The sequence below is a fragment of the Vicugna pacos genome, chromosome 16 (assembly GCF_048564905.1).
Source record: "Vicugna pacos chromosome 16, VicPac4, whole genome shotgun sequence".
Lineage (NCBI taxonomy): Eukaryota > Metazoa > Chordata > Mammalia > Artiodactyla > Camelidae > Vicugna > Vicugna pacos.
In genome coordinates this window covers 20,305,918-20,327,580 of record NC_133002.1, presented here as the reverse complement: position 1 = coordinate 20,327,580, position 21,663 = coordinate 20,305,918, and the positions used below count along the sequence as shown (strand labels likewise).

The following is a 21,663-nucleotide window of genomic DNA, read 5'->3' as shown; positions in this document are numbered from 1 at the left end:
ATGATTAGCTGTATGTGACTTTGGTCATGGAAATGAGCTTCTCTGGACTCCATTTCCTCTTCACAGAACAAGAAATAATATATCCTGTGTCACATAACTATAGTGATTACATGAGCCCAGTTCAATAATTACTAAAAAGTAAATGCTCAAAATAGTTGACCTAATCCAAATTGTTAAACTGCAGCTGATAAAGGTAACTGGATTTTGTAAGTTGAAAGAACTATACAAGTGAAACACACACACGCAGAAAACAACAGGGCTATTTTGTTTGTTTTGTAAAATTTGTTTGCAGATGTCTTGATAGTGGTTTGCTATCTCGGGGTAGTTCTTTAATAGTGAAAAGACCATGCGTCCAAACTGAAACCATTCTGTCTTTTTTACCTTGATGTGTGATCAACCAGTTCATGGAATCTTATTATATAAGAGCTTGAACTTCTGATGTAAGAAACCAAGAACTATTATTAGTGGTGATACGCAATGGCTTCAAAATGATGGTGTGCTTTGATGTGTAAAATGCTGCAGATCAGTTGCAAGACGTGAAGAGAAATCCTTATGTATAGAATCCAGCCACTGTAAAGTGAGCAACTATCCTCTCACACAAAGTGCCAGAGAAGCTGTGCCTTGTTTCTGTTTATACAACAGATCCACAGCCACACAATCTGTAATTTCTGTACAAATGAATATACGCATGGGAGACGTGTTTGTTCCTTATGATTCTGGCATGTAGTTGCCACTTTTAATCCAAAATACTCTCAAACCTGGCCAATTTTTTCCACACTTTGGAAGAATCTTTTTTTTTTTTTTTTGGCCCTAAACTCACTGTAAGAATTTTTCAGGCATAGAGACAAGATTTTGTTTACAAATTCAGAAAGATCAAAATCTGGGCAAGAACAGAGGAGGTCTTGCAAACTTCGCTCCACATGGAGTCACACTTCAAATTTCAGGATGAGAGCTGGCTGCCCTGAGCAAAAAAGATGAATTTTTCTTTCGTGTGAGTGAAACAGTTCCCCAGTTAGAGAACATACTTCCAGCACCAGTGTAACTCATTTTGCTCAGAGATGCCAGTACACTCTCTGTGTTCCTCAGCTACAAGCAAGGGAGGGGCAGCCGAAATCCATGGGGTCCACAGGGGTACGTGAAGAGGATGGTCAGGCAGGGATGGCCACCCTGCCAGATCCCACCTCGGAACCACGTGACCCAAAGCAAAGCATCACAAGTCCCACCTATTTATTATTTTTAATTTCTATGAATTAAAAATACCAGTTGCTGACAGTTTTGGACAATATTGAGACCGTAGTAAATATCATTCTGCGGTCTTCTCTTAAACTTGTCAGGGTACACTATATTTTCTTCCATTCCTTTCCATAACAGAGGTGACTTTGACTACAACACTTAGGCCATAAACTGGAGACAGTGTGGGGTGGCAAAAGCACATTGATTTCAGAGCTTTATGTAAGCTGAAACCCAGCCACTACTAGCAGTGATGAATTATTGTCTTTGAGCCTTAAATTTCTCATCAGTTAAATTAAGATAACAATGCCTCAGGGAGATATAAAGTCATTTTAAGAATTAAATATACATAATATATGGTATATATGCAATTTTATACAAAATATGTATATATTTTACACAATATATTTGTGTATATATGTAAATAATAATTTACATAGATATGTAAATATATGCATGCAAATAGACGTGTATATGTATGTGTGTGACTGTATACATACATTATGTGTGTATGTGTGTGTGTGTATATATATATATAGAGAGAGAGAGAGTGAGAGAAAGAGAGAGAGAGTCCTAGAGAGATGAAGAAAATGAGAAAGATACTGAAGAACTTAGCCCAGGATCCGGCACACAGTAAAATCTCAATTAATAGTATTTATCACTATTAGTTCTAGCATGCATTTATTTACTCATTGTCCATTCACAAATATTTTTGAGTGGCACCTATATGATATGCTGCAGATAATATTGTAAACAATGTCACTGTACTCGAGAAGCTTATTGTGTATTTTAGAAAATAGGCACATGGCAAATTTAGAATAGTGCTTCCAAAGAGAAGAACAATGGTGCATATAGGAGAATTATCTAATGCAATCTTAAAAGCTAGGGGAAATCTTATATGAGATGACATGCAAGTTATGAAACACACCCTGAAGCACACAAAGGGGATAATTGGGAGGAATAGGGAAAATGAGGAGACAAGGTACAGAATTCTGTGTGGAAGGGACATTGAGGCAAAGAAAATGACAATCAGCTTTTTTATAGAGCTTTTAGTGGGTCACACACCATGCTAAGCAATTGACTTATCTCATTTAAACCTCAGCCAATCATTGAATTGATACTCTGTCTACTTGACTCTAGCACGTAGGCTGCCCATCATGATGCCATAGTGCATTTGGTGCAGCACATCATGGGGTGGTAGCATAGAGTTGGACAAGGGGTAAGAATGCTGGCACGGGAAGGATGGAGGCAACCGTGTCTTGAATGGCACTGCCAATGGGACTTCATGGAAGGGGGAAAAGTGCCTTAGATGTGTGGTTTAGAAAAGACATAAGGTGGCCTTGATGCATGAAATTAGCTAGACTGAAGACAAACCTGGAAGAAGAGAGAACAATTAGATGGCTGTTGCTGTAAATTATGTGAGACAATGCTGGCCAAAACTAAGACAGTGACAGAAATAAGAGTAATCTGTGAATCAAGAGGTTTCAACAGAAGCAGAATTGACAGAACAGAAATAATGATTAAATGAGGGGAACAAGAAGTAAAAGAGGTCAGTGCAGAGCCTGAGCAACTGGGTAGAGTCACTGAGACAGGGAAAACAGGAGAAGCAACTTCAAAAGGCAAAACTGTGTAAGATGTAAAGTGCTTAGTACATTAGAGTCATCCAATACATAATAGATTATTTTTTTCTCTCATTCTATGTTTCTGATTCTTTTTGCCTATCATGTATATCCTGGGTCCAGTTTCACCATTCAACATTTTATCAAATACAGATGTGAATTACCTTCCCCAGCCAATAAAAATCTTGTAGGAATCTTTTAAACAAAATCACTAAAGTAACAGATCTCTAATCATTTTTATATGCAGTAATTTTTATAAGCACTTTTTATATGCACTAATGGTTCTTACACAAAAGAAAATGTCCCTAGTGTTTAAAATATAGCTATATTAGTTTTAACATTTCATATAAACACTTTTTCCAGCCACACGCAAGATTATAACATTAATGGTATATATACCTTGTGTGTTCCTGGTATATAATCTGTGCTCAACGAATGCACGTTGAATAAATGATAGCTCTCAGATATGTTGACCAGGCAAGCTCCCAAAATCTATCTGTTTCCAACCAGAAGAGTTTACTTTTGGCTACTTGTCTGCAGAGTATTGAAAACCAAGACAAAGCGAAAGACAATATGAATTATTAAGTGCTCTCACATCTAAAATTCTGTGATTCTACTATGAGAAACATCAAGAATCATGTTTTCTTCTGGACATACAACACCACAGAATCATTTTTTTTTCACAAGTGAGTCTAGGAAAAAGAAACTAAAAGACAGTCTGTAAATAAAGCCTGCAGATGGCTATAGATAAATCACAAGTCTTGGGTCATAAAAGGCAGAAAGATTCAATATCCTCTTCAGCTAGTTCAACTTTTCTCAGTCCTGAGCATCTTCAATGACTGCTTTTTTCTTGAAAATATGGCTTATTGAATTCTTGCTATTAGAGAGGTCGTATATATGAGTGAGACATACATTATCACACACTGTCCACACGGCACCTTACTGACATCAGTTACCCGTATTTTACATACCGAAAAAGCAAAACAAAACATCTGAAAGTCAGGGATCATAATTTTGTCAGTATTCAATTTTGAGAACTATGATTCTTGTACGTTTATTTTTTTTGATGGGCTCTGTGATATACTGCAAAAACCCCTAAACTTACTGTAAAATATCTGTGTCCTTGTTCCAATTCATTTTTTTTTTATAAAAGTCAATCTGTAGAGGTTTTCTCTGAGTTCCAACTTTCTTACCAGTAGGATGTGACAAATAACATCTACTCTGTTTACTTTAAAAGCTTACTAGGGAATCAGAAATGATATGGTATTTGTAAGTGCTTTGTCAATAGTAAAGAAATACACATGCATTGAACAGTGACAGTGTTATTAGCTCACAGATCGAAGTTAACACTAAACTGTAATCTGAATTAATGGGATCTCTGCATGATTAAGAATTAGTAATGTTAAGTACAAGTTTTCTCCTAGTAATATTTTAAAACTTTCCTTACATATAAAATTAACAAAAATTGATTGTGCCTCATTAAAGCATCAAGCGGGTAATATAGTCCTTTCAGTCTATGGTAAATCATTGTAATGGCAAAATTTTATTGGTTTGATAGCAGTTATCTATTTAATTAACGAGACCAATAATTATAATGCAAAATAAAACCTGATAAAATTGAGAATGTTTTCTCCTATCTTATTTGAGACAGCTCTTTCATATAATATTATGTTCCAATGAAGTAGGAAAAAAAGCATAGCTCAAAGATTCCATTTACAGTTTAGAAATATTCTAGGACAACTTCTTGCCATTCAATGTACTTTTTTTTTTTACTTTCAAATATTCTCTTTCTCAGAGGTAAATTTTCAGGGAAATGAAATCAGAATTTGCTGGAAATGTTTAATGAAGCATCTACTATGTTTCTCTAACAGTTGGGACCATATATCATGCTATTTACAGTTAAAAACAGAGAGCTATGAGAATAATTTGATTACCCACAGTCACACACATTTATACTCAATATACAAGCCTCTTATTCTGATTGAAAACATAATCCCTTTTAGAAAAGTCCAACACATTCACCTTGGTGAAATAAAAATGGACAAATGGGCCCAAATCCAGATTGAGACCAAACCCTTTAATCTGTTTTTGTTTGTTTGTTTGTTTGTTTGTTTTTAACAAGGTTTTTCTTACCACACCATAAATTCTTTCTCGGGTATCCTTTAAAAGCGTGGGTGGGCATCTGTACGTATCCATTAAACCCACACACTTGCTCAAGTAAACTTTAGTCATTGTTTCTCTATCATAATTAAGCAGACTTTTCATTATTTACCAGATAAACCAAAATGCATTTTCAAGAATATTTTACAGAGTAGAAATAATTTTATCACCTTTGGAATGAGGCTTAACTGTAAAGTAGAAACATTTTTACTTAAGCACCAGAGAAGAATTAAGAGACTGGGTCCGACCTCTTTCTTTCTTTCTTTTTTTGCAGATGAGGAGTTGGAACTTCAGAGAAGTGATGTTTCTTGCGCAAGATCGAATAAGTGTCAACACCTGAGCTGACAAATGAAGGCCTTTACTCCAGGTCTGGGGCTCTTCCTGTTAAAGCTCTGTAACTTGTCGGTCGTCTCCTCCCACACAGTGACCGTCTAATAGGAGAAACAGAAAATAAACAATAAAGTAAGCAAATGAATAGAGTAATCACAAAATATGGTAATAAAAAGCAGCATTTACCAAGTTCTTAGTGTGTGCCAGCCATTGCTCTAAGCACTTTTTTCATTAATTTGTATGTATTCCTCATATACTCCTATGAGGTGGAGACCACTGGTAACTTTTATGGATGGAAAAACCTGAGGCAGAGAGAAGTGGAGTAACTTGTTCAAGGTCACAGACTAGGAAGCAGAGGAGTCAGGATTCAAACCCAAGAAGAGACAAAGGCACACAGCTACTACGTGGAAGACCAGATTAAGAAGGAGCCAGACCCCAGTAAAGCAGGGTATGCAAAGTTCTTGAGTTACGAAAAAGCTGGGTGCCTCAAAAAACTGAGAGAAGACCGATGTGGCTGGAATATCATTTCTAAAAGGCAGGAAAGGTGACAGTAGATAACAAGGGCAAAGGGCAAATTATGCAGGACCTTGAATGCCATGCATAGAATGTTGAGTTTTTAAGCTGTGAAATGGAAAGCCACTGAATATTTTTAAAAGCATATTTATCTCATGCTCTGAACTACGCTTGTAAAGTTCACTCTGGCTAAAAAATCCGTATCAAGATTTGACAATCATTTCTTTCTTCATTTATCCATAAATTCATTTACTTAACAAAAAATTGCTAAATGCTGATTTTATCCCAGGATCTCACCCAAAATTTGCTATATCAGCACTATTCCTTCTTCACCAAACTAAATATATATTCACAAAAAACAAATGGTTATATTTGGAGATTTCCCAATAATTCCTGAATCTTAGCAGCTTGCACAACACTAGATACACATACTTGAAATACAGACTTATCAACTGGTTATCTCTATTAAGTCAACCAATTGTTTAAAAAAAATATTTTTTTTCCCCCGGAATCAACTGGTTATTTTGACATCATGTCCTTTTCCCTTAGAATTTTAGTCACAGCTTTGTAGTTCCAGGTAAGTGTATGTATATATATATATATATATATATATATATATATATATATATATATATATATATAAAATCTGCAAAATGGTAAATATACATTACTCTGACAAGCAGATACTAGGCTCCAGCATAAGTAGTGCTTATAATGTCATCTACAGAGATCAGACTGAAACTTAGCATAAAATCATTTTCACCTTGTATACTTAGCAAATAGGCAAAAGCAATCAAAAAGCATGAATACTCTGAAATATCATATATTTACCTCGTGGTATCCAACAGTTCAATTTAACAAACATTTATCAAATATCTACTCCATGTAAGGTGCTATTCTAAAGCTCTGTGGGAGTTACAAAAGTAAATGGTGTGCCGTCATGCTTATAAATTTCGTTTAATGACGGAGGTCTTGATATCACGCAATTTGACTTCACGTTGTTAGACAGTAGTACCAAAGATTCGATTTTGCAGCAAACCTTTTGCAGAAAGCTAACAGCTTTCTGGGTAAAACTGCATTGTGTTTCATTTGTGGAAGCAGGAGCATCTTCAAACATTCAAAAGACTAAAAAAGAAATTTCAGTGGCCGCAAAGGTATCAAAGGATCATTCATCTTTTTTAGTCACCGAACCACAGGTTCATAAAATCTCTGAAGAGAAAGGGACCTGCAGGGCATTCAGTCTGATGCTTTCTGAATTTACAGTAACATAAAAATTACCCGGGGTGCTTTTTCATACTATAGATTCCCTGGCTCTGGCCACTAGAGGTTGATTCAGTAGGTCTGGGTGGGGCTAGGCAATCTTACTTTGTGTAAGATTCCCAGATGATTCTGATACACAGCCAGGCTTGAGAACACAAATCTAGCCCAATGCCTGAATCTGTTACTTAAATATGGTCTGTGCTATCTTTCCTAACAAGCTGTCATTTACCATTTAGTCTCTGCTTTAATATGCGTTAGAATAGGACTGTGACTCTTAGATGGCTGTAGTTATTACAATGTCATCCATAGACTTAGTAATAATATATCTATTATTATATTATATATATTGTACACATGCGTAGCTGTTCGTTAATATATCTCTAAAAACCATGCCATAAGCTGCATGAGGGCAGAGCCTAGGGCTATTTTCTTTGCTATTTCTTATCTAGCGTTTAGCTCAGACTGTGACGTTTAGGAGACAGCCATTAAGGTTTTTTGAATGCATATCTGATTGAATGAGGTCCTTCATTAGTTTGACCTGAAGTCTCTCTGTGAAAAATCCTTCTACTGTGCTACTTTTCACAGTTCCAGGAAACTTGATAAATTCATACTCCAGAACCGTGTATACAAATGTGAATAAAGTGCACTCTTCCCTTCTCTCAAGGCCCTTAATTATTTACCTAGAAAAACAAATGCAGATGCTTTTAATCAAAAATGGTAAGTGCAGTGTCAAAAATAAGTGTGAAACAAAGGTGGGAATTAAGAGGAAGACAGTCAATTTAGTTGTGATCGAGGTAGTGGAAAGGGAGCATAGATGTCAAGGAATGCTTTTCAAGAGAAGAGATGCTGAGCTGAGTTCTGATTGCCCAGCACTGGAGTTACTACACATTCACATATCTCAAATTGAGTAGAATAAATTATGCTCCTTTTCTATAGGGTAGCCCTCTATAGAAAGGTCTGTCTTGCAAATCTTTTCTAGGACAAATATCCAAGTTCCTACAATTATTTCTTATAAAACTATAACATTTTGTTGTTTTTTATTCCATAGCAAATGAATTTAAATATACCCTGAATTGGAGAATCTAAGGAAGACTCTGAGGGCAAGGAACATGGCTTTCAAGTTAGAGGGCTACAGCTGAACTCCAAAGGCACCTGCTTTATTCATGAGTTAACACGATTTCTGTAGTTTCAGTGTGAGTTACAACCAGCATTGATATGTAGATCGTCAGCAGAGCCCAATCCTCCTCCTCCGGTATCCTAAATAAAACTGAAAGCTGCAAGATGACCAACACAAATAGGTTTAAAGTTAGACAATGACAATTATTAGTCTTACCATCTTGGCTAACTTCATAGATTAACTTCCAAAATCAACAGATATATAGGAATCATATAAATATCTCCAGGTACGCAGTACTGCTTAATAAGCTGGGGAAAGATAGCTCAGAGGTGATGCTGTTGTCATAGAAACAATTCTTGCCTATTAAATCAGTGAGAGGGCTAGAGAAATGTGGACTTATCAGTTCTGGTTAAGCACAGTGCATGGGGAAAATGTTGAAATGTCAGAAGGCAGAGATAATAGGTGCCATAGTAAAATGCTATTCTCATCTTAAGTTAATTTTCCCTTGCTTTCTAAAGGCATACACTTGGTAAGGTATCACTCTGCTCTTCAAAGGAAAAACAAAACAAAACAAAAACTTCTAAATTGAAAATGATGAATTCCATTTCTTCAGAGATATTTGGGAAAATCTACCGAGCTCCTCTGAAGAACTAAATCAACCTCAGATTGCATCCATGTACTGAAAAAGTGCAGACCCCCAAAGTGAACAGAACAGCTGCTAGATGTCCATTAAAACCATGCAAGGAAGGCACTTATTTGATGCATTTCTCCCAGGAGGTTTGCATCCAAAATGAGGCTAGAAATCACATTCTCTCCTATAAAGTAACTCTGGCAGGCCGCAACCTGGGGATATACTTGTAATTAATAAATGAAAATACTAAACTCATTTCCTGTGCTTACTTCCTCCCACACTACCTGATACTTATGACTTTTGATAAAAGGAGATTTGAAATGAAGCCATGATATGTCAGTTGTTTGTTAAGGCAGAGGCTTCATAGTAGGTACATAGAACAAAATGTGAAAACACTAAGTTCCTTGAGGATAGGCTCCCTTAGGCACAGGACATAGCACATGGCAAGCATTTCCTATATACTTACTGCTTGGTTATAGTCAGTCAAAAAACATCATAGTGACTTCTATCTCCAATGTGGAGGGACTGCTCATCCACCAGATTAAATGACTATCCAGGCCATGGCCAAGAATGATGCCATCACTTGTACCTAGGTTTTCACACTTTGATATATGCTGGATTTGTCTTATTACTAAAGATTCACCATGTTTTCTTAGGTGGACTGTTCCATTAGAATAAACCCCATAAAATGAGTGGGTTACATACACGGTATCTGAATTCTGAATTTTGTACTTGTAGATAAACAAAAGATATTGCTGCAAGTGAAGTTCCAGACTATCAAAACTGTAAAAGTACTGGATGACTCTCTACAGATTATTGTTATGTTAACCTATGCGGACCCAACAAGTAATAGATACTGTTTCTCGGAACGATGTCTCAGTTTAATGCTCTTTTGCCTGATTATTATCAATAGGGTCTGAAAAACTTTTCCAGATACTCAGATTTAAGATGGGTACTGAAGCATTTATCCAAGGGGATGAGGAAGTAGAGAGAAGCCATTCTATTCAGAGGGCTGAAAAAGTAATTCTCCAAGTGTGATCCCAGAACAGTTAACATCAACTTCACTTGGGAATTTGTCAGACATGCAAATTCTCAGCCCCACACCTCACTCTCACTGAACCAGAATCTCTGGGGTAGGGCCCAGCAATCTGTGTTCTAACAAGCTCTGTAGGTGAATTTCACATACCATAATATTGAAAACCACTGGGCTAGGCAGTAATAATTTGAAAGAAATGCTTTGTTTCCAGAACCTCAAGTTCCTCAGTCTGGCTCAGCTTTAGACCAAGTGTGGACAGTGGGAAAGTTTGGGGATGAAAAAGTAGGTGAGATGGCAAAGTGCATGATGAGATGTGCTTTTTTGTGGAATTTGTACTATATTAATTAGAATGATGCAGAGCTACTAAAATGTGTGTAAGCAGGAAATTGATAAGGAATTATCCATTGAAATAACCCTAGAGGCAGTGTGAGAAATAGGCTGAGTTCCTGACTGAATGAGATTGCCCAAGGAAACATAATCATGATTGGTTGGGAGATTAAAAGATGTCACAGTTCGATAAGACTTCTAGAGGCTGGGAAAGGAATACTTAACTCCAAATCAGGATGAGCTGAGGAGGTGGGAGAAGTCAAAGGTCTATTTCAGGCTTTTGTTAGTGGGTAGGTGTTGAAGCTACTAAAGGTAATTAAAAACACCTAAGAGGTGTCTCTCTCTTTCTTTTACACTCGTGTGTGTGTGTGTGTGTGTGTGTGTGTGTGTATATATATATATATATATATATATATATATATATATATATATATTACCTCCAACTAAAAACATTAAACTGTAGGAACAAATGAGATATCTTAAGGAAACTATATAAGAGAGAAGAGAATGGAGGAGGGAAAAATATCCTGAAATAGCTAAAAAAAGACCTTTATGGATATGTTGGATAGTAAAATAAACTTTAGTCTCAGATTTTTTTCTTTTTTTTTAAACTTTTTTTTATTGAGTTACAGTCATTTTCAATCTCTGATTTTTGCACTATTGCCACAGACCAAGTCATCTACAAAATTATTGGCTTTGTCATAAAAATAAGTTTTAACTGGGAAAAGTTGGAATTTACATAATTTTGAAAGAGGCCAAGCTTTTTCAAAGGTAAAGATAAAAATTAAAAAAAAAAACTGTAAGTACTCTAAAGCCACAATGCTTTCAAAAATATAATTTAACTTAATAAAAAAAAAGGATTAAAAACATTTACCTAATGCCCTTGAACCTAAGGAAAAAAACTGATTTAAAGCACAATTTTTATATATTGATAATGTGGCAAATAAAACATTAATAATTATAAAGACACAACTAGGTAAAGCCTCTTCTCCCATCCCTCCACTGGTACTCAACATCCCTCTGTAGCAAGCACTGCCTACTAACCCAGCTTTGCCAATAATCGCCCCCCCACACACACACCTTCTTTTCAAAAGCTGAGCTTTATTAAATTTATTTAAAAGAGGAACTTTCCATTTAAAAGAAGTCAGTTTATGATAAAAACTTATTTCCACATGTTACTCCATCCTAGAAGAGTCTTGAGGACATCATGATACTTCATGCTACTGTGGCTCTGTCACAGCAGTTACCCCCAGACTCATAGCCCAAAAGACAATGTGGTCCTTGGGGGAAAAGAAAGTTCAACACGAAGAGTCACCTTAATCCTCATGCAGCTAATGTAATTGTTGATTTTTGCAGATAATCCTACAGAAAAAAAAAAAAAAAAGGTGCAATCTTACCAGAATATATTGCCTCTGACCATCTTAGCTGCCTTCCCATCTCCCAACCCCTATGCCCACAACAACTTCTGAAGGACATGTACACACATTTTAGGGTATAAGATGAATTATCTCTCTGCACCAAACGCCTTTCCTCTCCAAATTATGGATAATGAGGCCAGAAGTGTAATTACTGAAGGAGTTTGGAACCGTAATTACTGAAATAATCTCAAAAATAGTGAGGACTGCAGTGAGTACAACAGCTCACTTTATAGCTGTCAGAGCCACTTGGAATGTGATAAACATCTTATGTTTACAAACCCAGATGCCGCAACAAAGGAATTCCATATTAGCAAATTACCACAAGAACCTGTTAGAGTCAACTCGTTTTGATTTTATAATGAGAAATCCCATTAAGCAGGAAAAACTTTAAGTTGTGACTTAAAGTTTAAGGGAACATTCACTGATTCTCAAACTAAAGCACTTAGCTTTGAGATTGCAGGTCAAGACTGCAGGGGAGAACGGATGTTTCTAAAACGTAAGCACAAATGTCACGTAACATACACTCCACTGCCAACTCTGCTCCCTAAACTCTCAGTGGCTGAGAGCAATCTCTCTATTCCAGCTTCCTTTGCACCTAAGACCACAAATGAAGTGATTTTTCCCCGCCGCCTCTCACCTAGGCCCCGCCCTAGGCTCTGCGCCCCTCCTCCCCATCCCTTTGTGATGCGAGCGGCCCCAGGCCAAGCCCTACTGCTCACAAAGGTAGATGCAAACCAGGAGCTCACTCAGTGCTCTGAGGGCTTCAGGCTGGCTTGGGCTCAGGTCCTTCTGCTCCAACCCCAAGGGACACTGGAGGCGAGCCCTGACACCTCCATCAATCACCATGGCAGGCCAGTTAAGCTTCCCAGTCTCCCCGCGCCTCTCGTCCACGAAGCCGTTGAAATCACACTTCGGAAACGTCCAAGTGGGTATCTGTGTGGCGATCCAGCGCAGCGACAGGCGGATCCACCTCGCCGTGGTCACCGAGATCAAAAGAGAACACAAGTGGGTCACGGTAGAGTGGGTCGAAAAAGGAGTCAAAAAAGGCAAGAAGATTGATCTAGAGACCATATTCCTGCTGAATCCAGCCCTGGCCTCTGCCGAGCACCCTACTATGGGAAGGTCATTGTCACCCTTGTCTCTAGCGCCCTCTTCGGCCATCGGGGACCAGCGCAGGGCTACACGGTGGATTGCCACGACTCCCCAGAAAAATGAAACACCCTCAGGGGACAGCCTGGCCGTGAGGGTTCCCAGCAATCCTTGCCTGATGAAGCTGAAAAAGTCTCCCTGCCTGCGGGCAATCGAGAAACTGCAAAAGCAGCGGGAGAAGCGCAGACGGCTGCAGCTGGAAATCAGAGCCCAGCGCGCCCTGAACGTCAACGCAGGGAACCCCAACCACGAGATCCGGTGCATGATCGAGGAGTACCGCAGGCGCCTGGACAGCAGCCGGATGTCGGGCCCGGAGCCGCGGGAGGACCACCGGATCTGTGTTTGCGTGAGAAAGCGCCCTCTCAACCAGCGGGAGACCACCATGAAGGACCTGGACATCATCACCATCCCCTCGGACAACGTGGTCATGGTGCACGAGTCCAAGCAAAAGGTGGACCTCACTCGCTACTTGGACAACCAGACCTTCTGCTTTGACCACGCCTTCGATGACACAGCCTCCAACGAGCTGGTGTACCAGTTCACCGCCCAGCCGCTGGTCGAGTCCATCTTTCATAAGGGTATGGCCACCTGCTTTGCCTATGGGCAGACAGGCAGCGGGAAGACGCACACCATGGGCGGGGCCTTTTCCAGAGAGGGCCAAGACTGTTCTAAAGGCATTTATGCAATGGCGGCCCGGGATGTCTTCCTCCTGCTCAAAACCTCTGCTTACGAGAAGCTGGACCTCAAAGTCTATGGGACATTTTTTGAGATTTACGGTGGCAAGGTGTATGATCTGTTGAACTGGAAGAGGAAGCTGCAAGTGCTTGAGGATGGCAATCAGCAAATCCAGGTGGTCGGGCTGCAGGAGCAGGAAGTGTGCTGTGTGGAGGACATGCTGACCCTCGTGGAACAAGGCAACAGCTGCCGGACTTCAGGACAGACATCTGTCAACACCCACTCTTCCAGGAGCCACGCGGTGTTCCAGATCATCCTAAGGTCTAGAGGAAAGCTACATGGCAAGTTTTCCCTGGTTGACTTAGCTGGGAACGAAAGGGGAGCGGATACTGCCAAGGCCAACCGGAGACGGCAGCTGGAAGGAGCAGAGATTAATAAGAGCCTCCTGGCACTCAAAGAATGCATCCGCGCTTTGGGTCAGAACAAGTCTCACACCCCGTTCAGAGGCAGCAAACTCACCCAGGTGCTCCGTGACTCCTTTATAGGCCAGAACTCGTCCACTTGCATGATTGCCACTATTTCTCCAGGGATGGCCTCTTGTGAAAACACCCTCAACACTTTAAGATATGCAAATAGAGTAAAAGAATTAACTCTAAATTTAAAGCCCCACCATCGCTGTCTTTATCCTGCAGAACGTGAGATGCCAAGGATGCTGGAAAATCACATTAGAAATTCAGAAATATCCCTTCAGAGGGATGCATTTATTCAGATACCTTGTACACAGAGGGAGGAGGAGGAGGAGCCCCCAAAAATGGAAGTATCGTCCTCTCCATTAATGGAGGATGCAATAATTTCCTGGAAGGAATCAAGCCAAAGGCCGGGCAGTAACATTCAGGAGACAGCTGACGGGGTAAACTGCGATGTCGAGTTTTGCATTGCCCAGTTATTGTCCATTTTGGAGCAGAAAATAGGTATTCTGACCGGGATTCAAAAGCATCTAAAATTATTACAAGCTAACCTTCAAAAGAAGAGTAAGTATAGTGAAGCCAATGGCAGATCAGATCCGAAATGATGGATGCAGTGCTGCAATTCCCACCTCTCTTATAAAGGAAAATTGTCTGAATTGTCTAGATGAAAGGTCCTCCTGGAAAGCTTAAAATCTGTTAAAATATACTTGTCAAAAATGTCCTCTTTCTTCCTCCATATTTCTGTGGTTTGTTTTTATTCTGTAGGACAGTGGTTTTCAACTTGTAACCATTTTGCTTCCGGGGCATTTGGTAATGTCTGGAAGCATTTTCGTTTCTCAAAGCTGGGTGCAAGGGGAGTGGTGATTCTGGTTTATAGTGGGTAGAGGGCTGGAGAATGCTGCTGCTAAGCGTCCTACAGTACACAAGACGGCTTCCCACAACAAATAATCATCTGATTGAAAATATCAGTAGCATAGTTGAGAAACCCTGCTGTAGAAGAACCTAGCTGTGATGAAACCCTTTCCCTAAATGTGTGGCTAGAAAGGAAAAGCACTGCAGATTAAAATGACCAGAGTTGGAACACATCAAGGGATGCATAGCTGAGTAAATCTAATGGTAGCCACTCATTAGTCTTTTTTCTGCTGCATTGATGTGTAGATTCAAATGGTTTCTAAGCCCTTAGACCTACTGGGGGTTGGGGGTGGGGGTGATGGGAGAAATTTTCTTTAAGAGACCCTGTGTGAGAGTTTAGAGTTGAGAAAGATTTTATTTTTAATCTTTGGGTTGAAATTGCCAAGTACTGTGCATCCTGAGAGTGATAAAATAAAGTGTGTATGTGTTGCATAAGCATTGGCTTTGTTAACTATAGTGTCTTTAAGCTTTTTTCTTCTCACTCTCTTTCCCAAATTTTGTGCTAACATGATGCACATAAAAAGCCTTCCTGCAGACAAATTAGAAAATTAGGGTGAGGAATAAGTCAGCAAAGTAGTAGAAAAGTTCTGTCCTGAGGAGGGGGCATATCCCATAAAGACTTCATAGGTAATGTGGTGAATATCATTGCCTGAGATAAATTGTGTAAGAAGAAAATTTCCCTGACTCAGGGGTCACCAAGTCTATTCTTCCATAAGAAGCAGCAGATAATCTAAATATAATCTAATACATGTCTACTTTCAGCAAAACTATTTATGAAATGCTATAACAAAATCATTAAGGATCTTTTGGTTCCAAGTCTAGCAGTTCGAAACTCTTTACTGAAGAATAAAGCAGACCGTTTTGCAAAGAAAGTAAATGGAAGATTGAGAACCTTTGAGGACACAAAAAAATTGTGCCCAAACGCTGTTATTACCTATTCTTTTCAATTTTTTTTTCCTCTTAAATTGCAAAGGTCTCACTGGCAGAAAGAAAAACTAACAGATAACTAACCAGAGAACAGAATAGTAAAGTCCTAGCAAAAACTTTCAGATTTCCTTCTGGTTTCATCAGGATCATCAGAAACATATGGTCTTTAGTAATTAGCCAATATTGTGGCCTTTAAACATACTTGCCCTCTGCTGCTTTATCTATGCAGGTGAAGCTATATATTATTATTAAACAAAGCAGAACTTTGGAATTCTGCCCTCCTTTAGTGTCTGATGGTCTTCCCTTCAAAATGAGGTGTTTTTAATCATTATTTTTGTAAGCAACAAAAAGTATGGAGTTAAGACTCTTATCCAGGTTAAGAATAAGAGTTTAAGATTAGTCTGAAGAATCCAGTCCCAGTTTTATTATATAGATTTCTGTAATTTCAGCCAGTAATTTAGCCCCACTGAGCTACTTCCTTCTATGGGAACCAGGGTAATTACAGCTCCTTCAAAAGATTGGAGGATGGTTTTGTTTTCTTCCTTTTCTTTCATCTTTTATGCCAAGGACTAGTGCTTAGCTATTATTCTTAGTACTGTCCTTGTCCTGGTTCTCCTGCCACCCTCACACTCTATCTGCCCTCCTGTCACATACAAAAGTTTGAGGAACCTACTAGGAGCTTCAACATTCTGATTATCAATAATATCATTTTTTTTTTTGCATTTTATTTTTAAAGAGGTACAACATACACTGAAGTGCCCAAATCTTAACTCTACAGTTCCATAAGTGTTTACAAAGTGAATATTTCTATATAACCACCACACATATGCACACATAGAACTTGGCCAGGATCCCAGAAGCCTCACCCCTTCCCTGCATCAAAGGTAAGAACTATGCTGACTAAAATCATCATAGGTGTTTGGCTCTTTAGGGAGAAGGTGTTCCTTTTTCATATGAATGGGATCATATACTAGATACACTTGCATCTTTATTCTGTTTCTTTTAATCAGAATCATCTGTGACCTGTCAAAGGGCAGGTGCATTGTTCTACAGTGTTTCACTGCACAAATACTTCATAATTTATAAAATTTACCCAGGATGGAAAATTGAGTTATTTCTGTTTTAAACAATTACTAATGATGCTATGAACATTTTTACACATGTCCTTTGATTCACATTTGTATGTTAAGCATAGTTAGGAATGGAATTCTTGGATCCATAATATGTGTACATTCAGCATAATAGGTCATGCGAAGGAGTTTTCCAAAGGATTTATACCAATTTTATACAAACACCAGCTTTTTACAAGAAATACAGGTCCTCCATAGGTTTGCCTATACTTAGCATTGTTATTTTTAGAACACTAATTGTACACCTTCTGATGTGTGTGCAAAGGTATCTCATCATTCTTTCAATTTGTTGTTTTTTTTTTTCTCCTGGTGACTAATGTTGAACATCTTTACATACACTTATTAGTCATTTAGCCATTCTCTTTTATGCAGTATATGTATTCTGCATGTGAATTCTTCTTTAGATATATGTATTGCAAATATTTTCTGCCAGTCTGTGGAATGCACTCTCTCAATAGTGTCTTTTGATGATCAGAAGCTTATAGATTTAGTAAGTTCAACTTACCAATTTTTTTATTTAATAGTTAAGCCCTAGTTAATACATTTCTATTAACCCCAAATCACAAAGTTATTCTCCATTGATATCCTCTAAAAAGTATTGTTTGGGCTCTGATTGGAGCCAGGGGCTCCTCACCTGCAGTTCTCCAGGGTCAGAGGCAGAAGGGGCTAATTGTAAGACCAGGGGGAGTGGGGCTAAGGCCATAGGGATATGGGACTTCTTTCAGTCTGCAACTGGGGCCATGTTTGGCAAACCTGCCTCTAGCTCATTGTCCTGCCTTCTCAAAGTGGCTCTCTTTAGTTTTGGGCTTCAGTGGAGTTTTACAGTCTCCTATCTGAATCCCAAAGCTCCTATAAAAAAAAGACATTTTTGTCTGTACATGGCTGTCATATCATTTTTTATTGGGAGGGACATCTTGCTGACCCCATGAGTCCTTCTTACCCAGAGTTCTTCTTATGGGGAAATTTTACAGTTTCAGTGTATTCAATGGACACAAGATTATTCAGATGTAGATTTAGTAAGTTTTGTTATACCAGCTTTAATAAATGGTATTAATTCATTGTTATAAATTTACTGTACTTATATTTAATGCCCATATTATTGGTTTCAAATTTTTCATTCCTGATACTAAGTTGCACCTTTCCTTTTTTTCCTTAATCAGATTTGTAGTATGTTTATAAATTATAATGGTCTCTCTTGGCCACTTTATTTTCTCTATTTTATATTTACTTTTTATTTTATTAATTTCACTTTTCCTTCTTTATTTTAATTTCTACTTTTTCCAGTCTTTTGAACTCAATACTTAGATCATCAATTTTTCAGCTTTTCCCAATGCTTTTAAAATTATAAATTCTCTTCTAAAAACTGATTCATCTACATTCTAATGTCACATTTTATTGATCAAAAAATTGAATACTCAAATATTCAAAACATTCTTTTTTCTTATTTTTATTTATTTTACGAATGTGTTTTTTTTTTATTTTGTATTTTTTTTAACCAATGTGTTATTTTAAAGATTGCCATATGCCTGTGATTTTTAGGTCAAGTTTGTAAACCTTGTTGTTCAAATCTTCTTTAACACTTAGTGAGTTTTATTACTAAGAAAGATATGAAATTTTTCAACTTTGATTGTAGGCTTATTTATTTTTCCTTTTAGTTCTGATGACAGTCTTCAGTTTATATATTTTGAGACTATGTTATTAGTTGCATTTAAATTTAAGGTTGTTGTATACTCTAGTTGAATTCAGAGTTTTAAAATTATGAAGTTTCCATCTTTTTACAAATTTTCTTCACCTCAAATTCTTCATTACCTAATATTAGCATAGGTATAATAGTTTTTCTTAAGTTTATATTTCCATGGTATGTATTTTGCCATTTTTTTCTTTTGAATCTTTTTGTTCTTAATAGTTAATGTTTATTTTTCATAAGTATTATAAAGTTGGTTCTAATTCATTTTGTTTTACTTTAATCCTGATTATAATCTCTGTCTTCTAATTAGAGCATCTCCACCATTCACAATTAGCGTGACGCCTGATATCTTCAGGTTTATGGCTATGAGACTATTATTTGTTTCCTATTTATCCACTCTATATTTATTTTTCCCACGTATGTCCTTTTCTTTGTATCAATCAAGTTACTTTTATATTACTATTTATTATTTTCCCTCTAATTACTTGCCATTTATCTATTCTGAGGCTCTTTATTTATGATCACTTTGGAAATTGTAGTATACATTCTTCCTATTAAGTTGTATTTTTATTTCCTTCTAGAAATGAAACTATTTTAAAATGTGTTAACTCATTGTTTTTTCTCAGCTTTAATTTCTGTCATTGATTGTACATATATTTCTATGTTTTTAATACATCATTATAGACAGTGAATATTCATTTCAATTACTCATTTGTTTGTTTTTCTGGCATTCTTAATTCTTTCTTACTTTATCATCCATCCATTTGAGATCATTTTTCTTCTAAAATAATTCAAATATATGAACATAAGAGCAGGTTTATTGGTGAAGCATGCTCTTAGCCTAAATATTTTGTCACTATTTCATCTTCATTTCTGAAATGTATTTTTGTTGTTTGTAGAATTTTTGGTTGGCTATTATTCTATTTTTTTAATTGAAAAGACTTCATTATTTTGTTTTATTCATTCTACCATTTTTATTAAAAATTAACTGTCCTTTGAAGGAATCCGTAAGTTTTTCTACTTGCCTCGATTATCAGCACTGTTTTTTCTATGAAGTAATAAGATGTGGCTTCCTTTTTTATTTATCTTTCTTGTGTTTAGTGGAAAATTTTAATCTTGTCACTTAGGTTTTTTACTTTTGACCAGTTTTGGAAAATCATCAGCCTTTATCCCTTCAAATACTATTTCTGTTTCTTTCTATTTCTTTCCTCTTAGGGCTCTAATTACAAATATGTTAGTAGTTTTCATTGTGCTCTACATATCTCATACATTTTTATTTAGTTTTGATTCATTTGTTTCCAAATCCTTCAGTCTGAATATTATTTAATTGACCTATCTTTCATTTTACTAAACCTCTATTTTCAATTATTAAACATATGCATTAAATTTTAAAATTTCAGCTTTATTCACAGTTCTAGGATTTCCATTTGACTCTTTAAAAACTAGATCTCTGTTCTTTGGGGACATCTGGCTTACTTGTGGCCTTTTAATTGTCTTTCTTACTTGTCACTTTCAGTTATTTGGTACTTTTTGGTAGCACCTCTAGGAAGTTTTGGTTAAATGCTAAACATTATTTATGTGATAATGTAGACTCTCTGGATGATATTATGTTCCTTCAAAGAGGAATTATTTTTCTTTCTGAAGACTCATAAAGTAAAGGCATATCAGATTGATCCATAGTTCTGGTTCACCCTTAATTTTAGAGTGTAGCATGTCTGACATCTTAACTGAAATTCTCTACCTTTATGAAAACTGTCCTGTCATAACTGTGACTTTACAAAATTATCTGTTAAGTTTTTGTCTCTTTTTAATTCCTTTATGTTTTTTTTTTCTCTTTTGAGTATTGTTCTGTACACACACAACTTTAGCATTAGCAAACATCTGAAGGAAAATTTGCACACAGAATGCATGTCACTTCTCTACGGTCCCCTTTTCTCCAGAATCAGTCCTGGCATATTTAGTAGGCCTGAACTTCAATCCTAGACTATGATCCCATGTCCTTGTGAGGCTGCACCAATGTTTACCTGGCTATTGCTTTGTTTGAGCTTACTTATCACATTCAGAATTAAATGCCCCAAGGGGGAAAAACAGCAATGAATGTAATTATCGTCTAAATGTAGTTCTCTTTTCCCTGTGATCTTATTTTTTTTAATAGCTTAGGTTTTTAATATATTCAAAGTTCTGCATCCATCACCACAATTAATTTTAAGACATTTCACTACCCCTCAAAAAACTCTGCACCCCTTAGTCATCATCTCCTAATCTCCCTAACCCCCAGCCCTAAGTAATCATTAATTTACCACTATCTCTACGGCTCTCTGCAGTTTTGACCCTTTATGCCCTGACTTCTTTTTTATTCTTTGACCCTCTTCCTAAACTGTTGTATTTTGGTATTTTATTCAAACTTTTGTCCCCTTAGTAAGACAGTTTGTTACTCTAATTTGATGATTTGTTGATATAAATAACATAAATAAGATTTATGTATTTTATATATGACTTTGTAGATAAACTGCATATCAATAGCATTTCTTATAATAAGTTCTAATAATCAAGCTCAACCAAATGAATGAGAGTTTTGTTCTTTGTTGAAACTTAGGAAGTAAAGGAGAACAGCACAGCAGCATAGGTACCTAAGGGTACTCGTTGGAAAGTGGATAAGAACTACAGGATAATGTTCACTGTATCATTTGCCATATGTATAGTCATTAGTGGGGTTTTATCTAGTTTTTGCTTGTCTTTTGCAGGGCACAAATGATGCAAAGTCCTGAGAGCAATTCACCTATGGATTTTCTTAACTCTTCCGTTAGAACGGCTGTGTAAGCAAACTTATTTATGTTTGTGTGTATGTGTGCACTTATACACACACAGTTTTACATGTATAGTTACATATTTTTCCTATGGATTCTGAAGAACACAACTTAATATGTCTCTTTCAGTCAAAAAGTCACTTGCTTGCTAAGTAGTCTTAGTATGATTTTTTGATTGAGTCGCCATTCTTCCTTAACAAGTATACATTTATATTTTCACTGATGATACCTTTTTTTTTTTTGAGATTATGCGTGGTACTTGAATTGA

General features: G+C 37.0%; 1 protein-coding gene across 1 annotated transcript; it reads left to right on the top strand.

The window, feature by feature from the left end:
* Nucleotides 1-12,362: 12,362 nt before the first annotated feature.
* KIF2B (kinesin family member 2B) lies at nucleotides 12,363-14,670 on the top strand. Its single transcript, XM_006219466.2, has one exon. The coding sequence runs from the start codon at nucleotides 12,369-12,371 to the stop codon at nucleotides 14,535-14,537; it is 2,169 nt and encodes a 722-aa protein (XP_006219528.2). The 5' UTR covers nucleotides 12,363-12,368; the 3' UTR covers nucleotides 14,538-14,670.
* The last annotated feature ends 6,993 nt before the right edge of the window (nucleotides 14,671-21,663 follow it).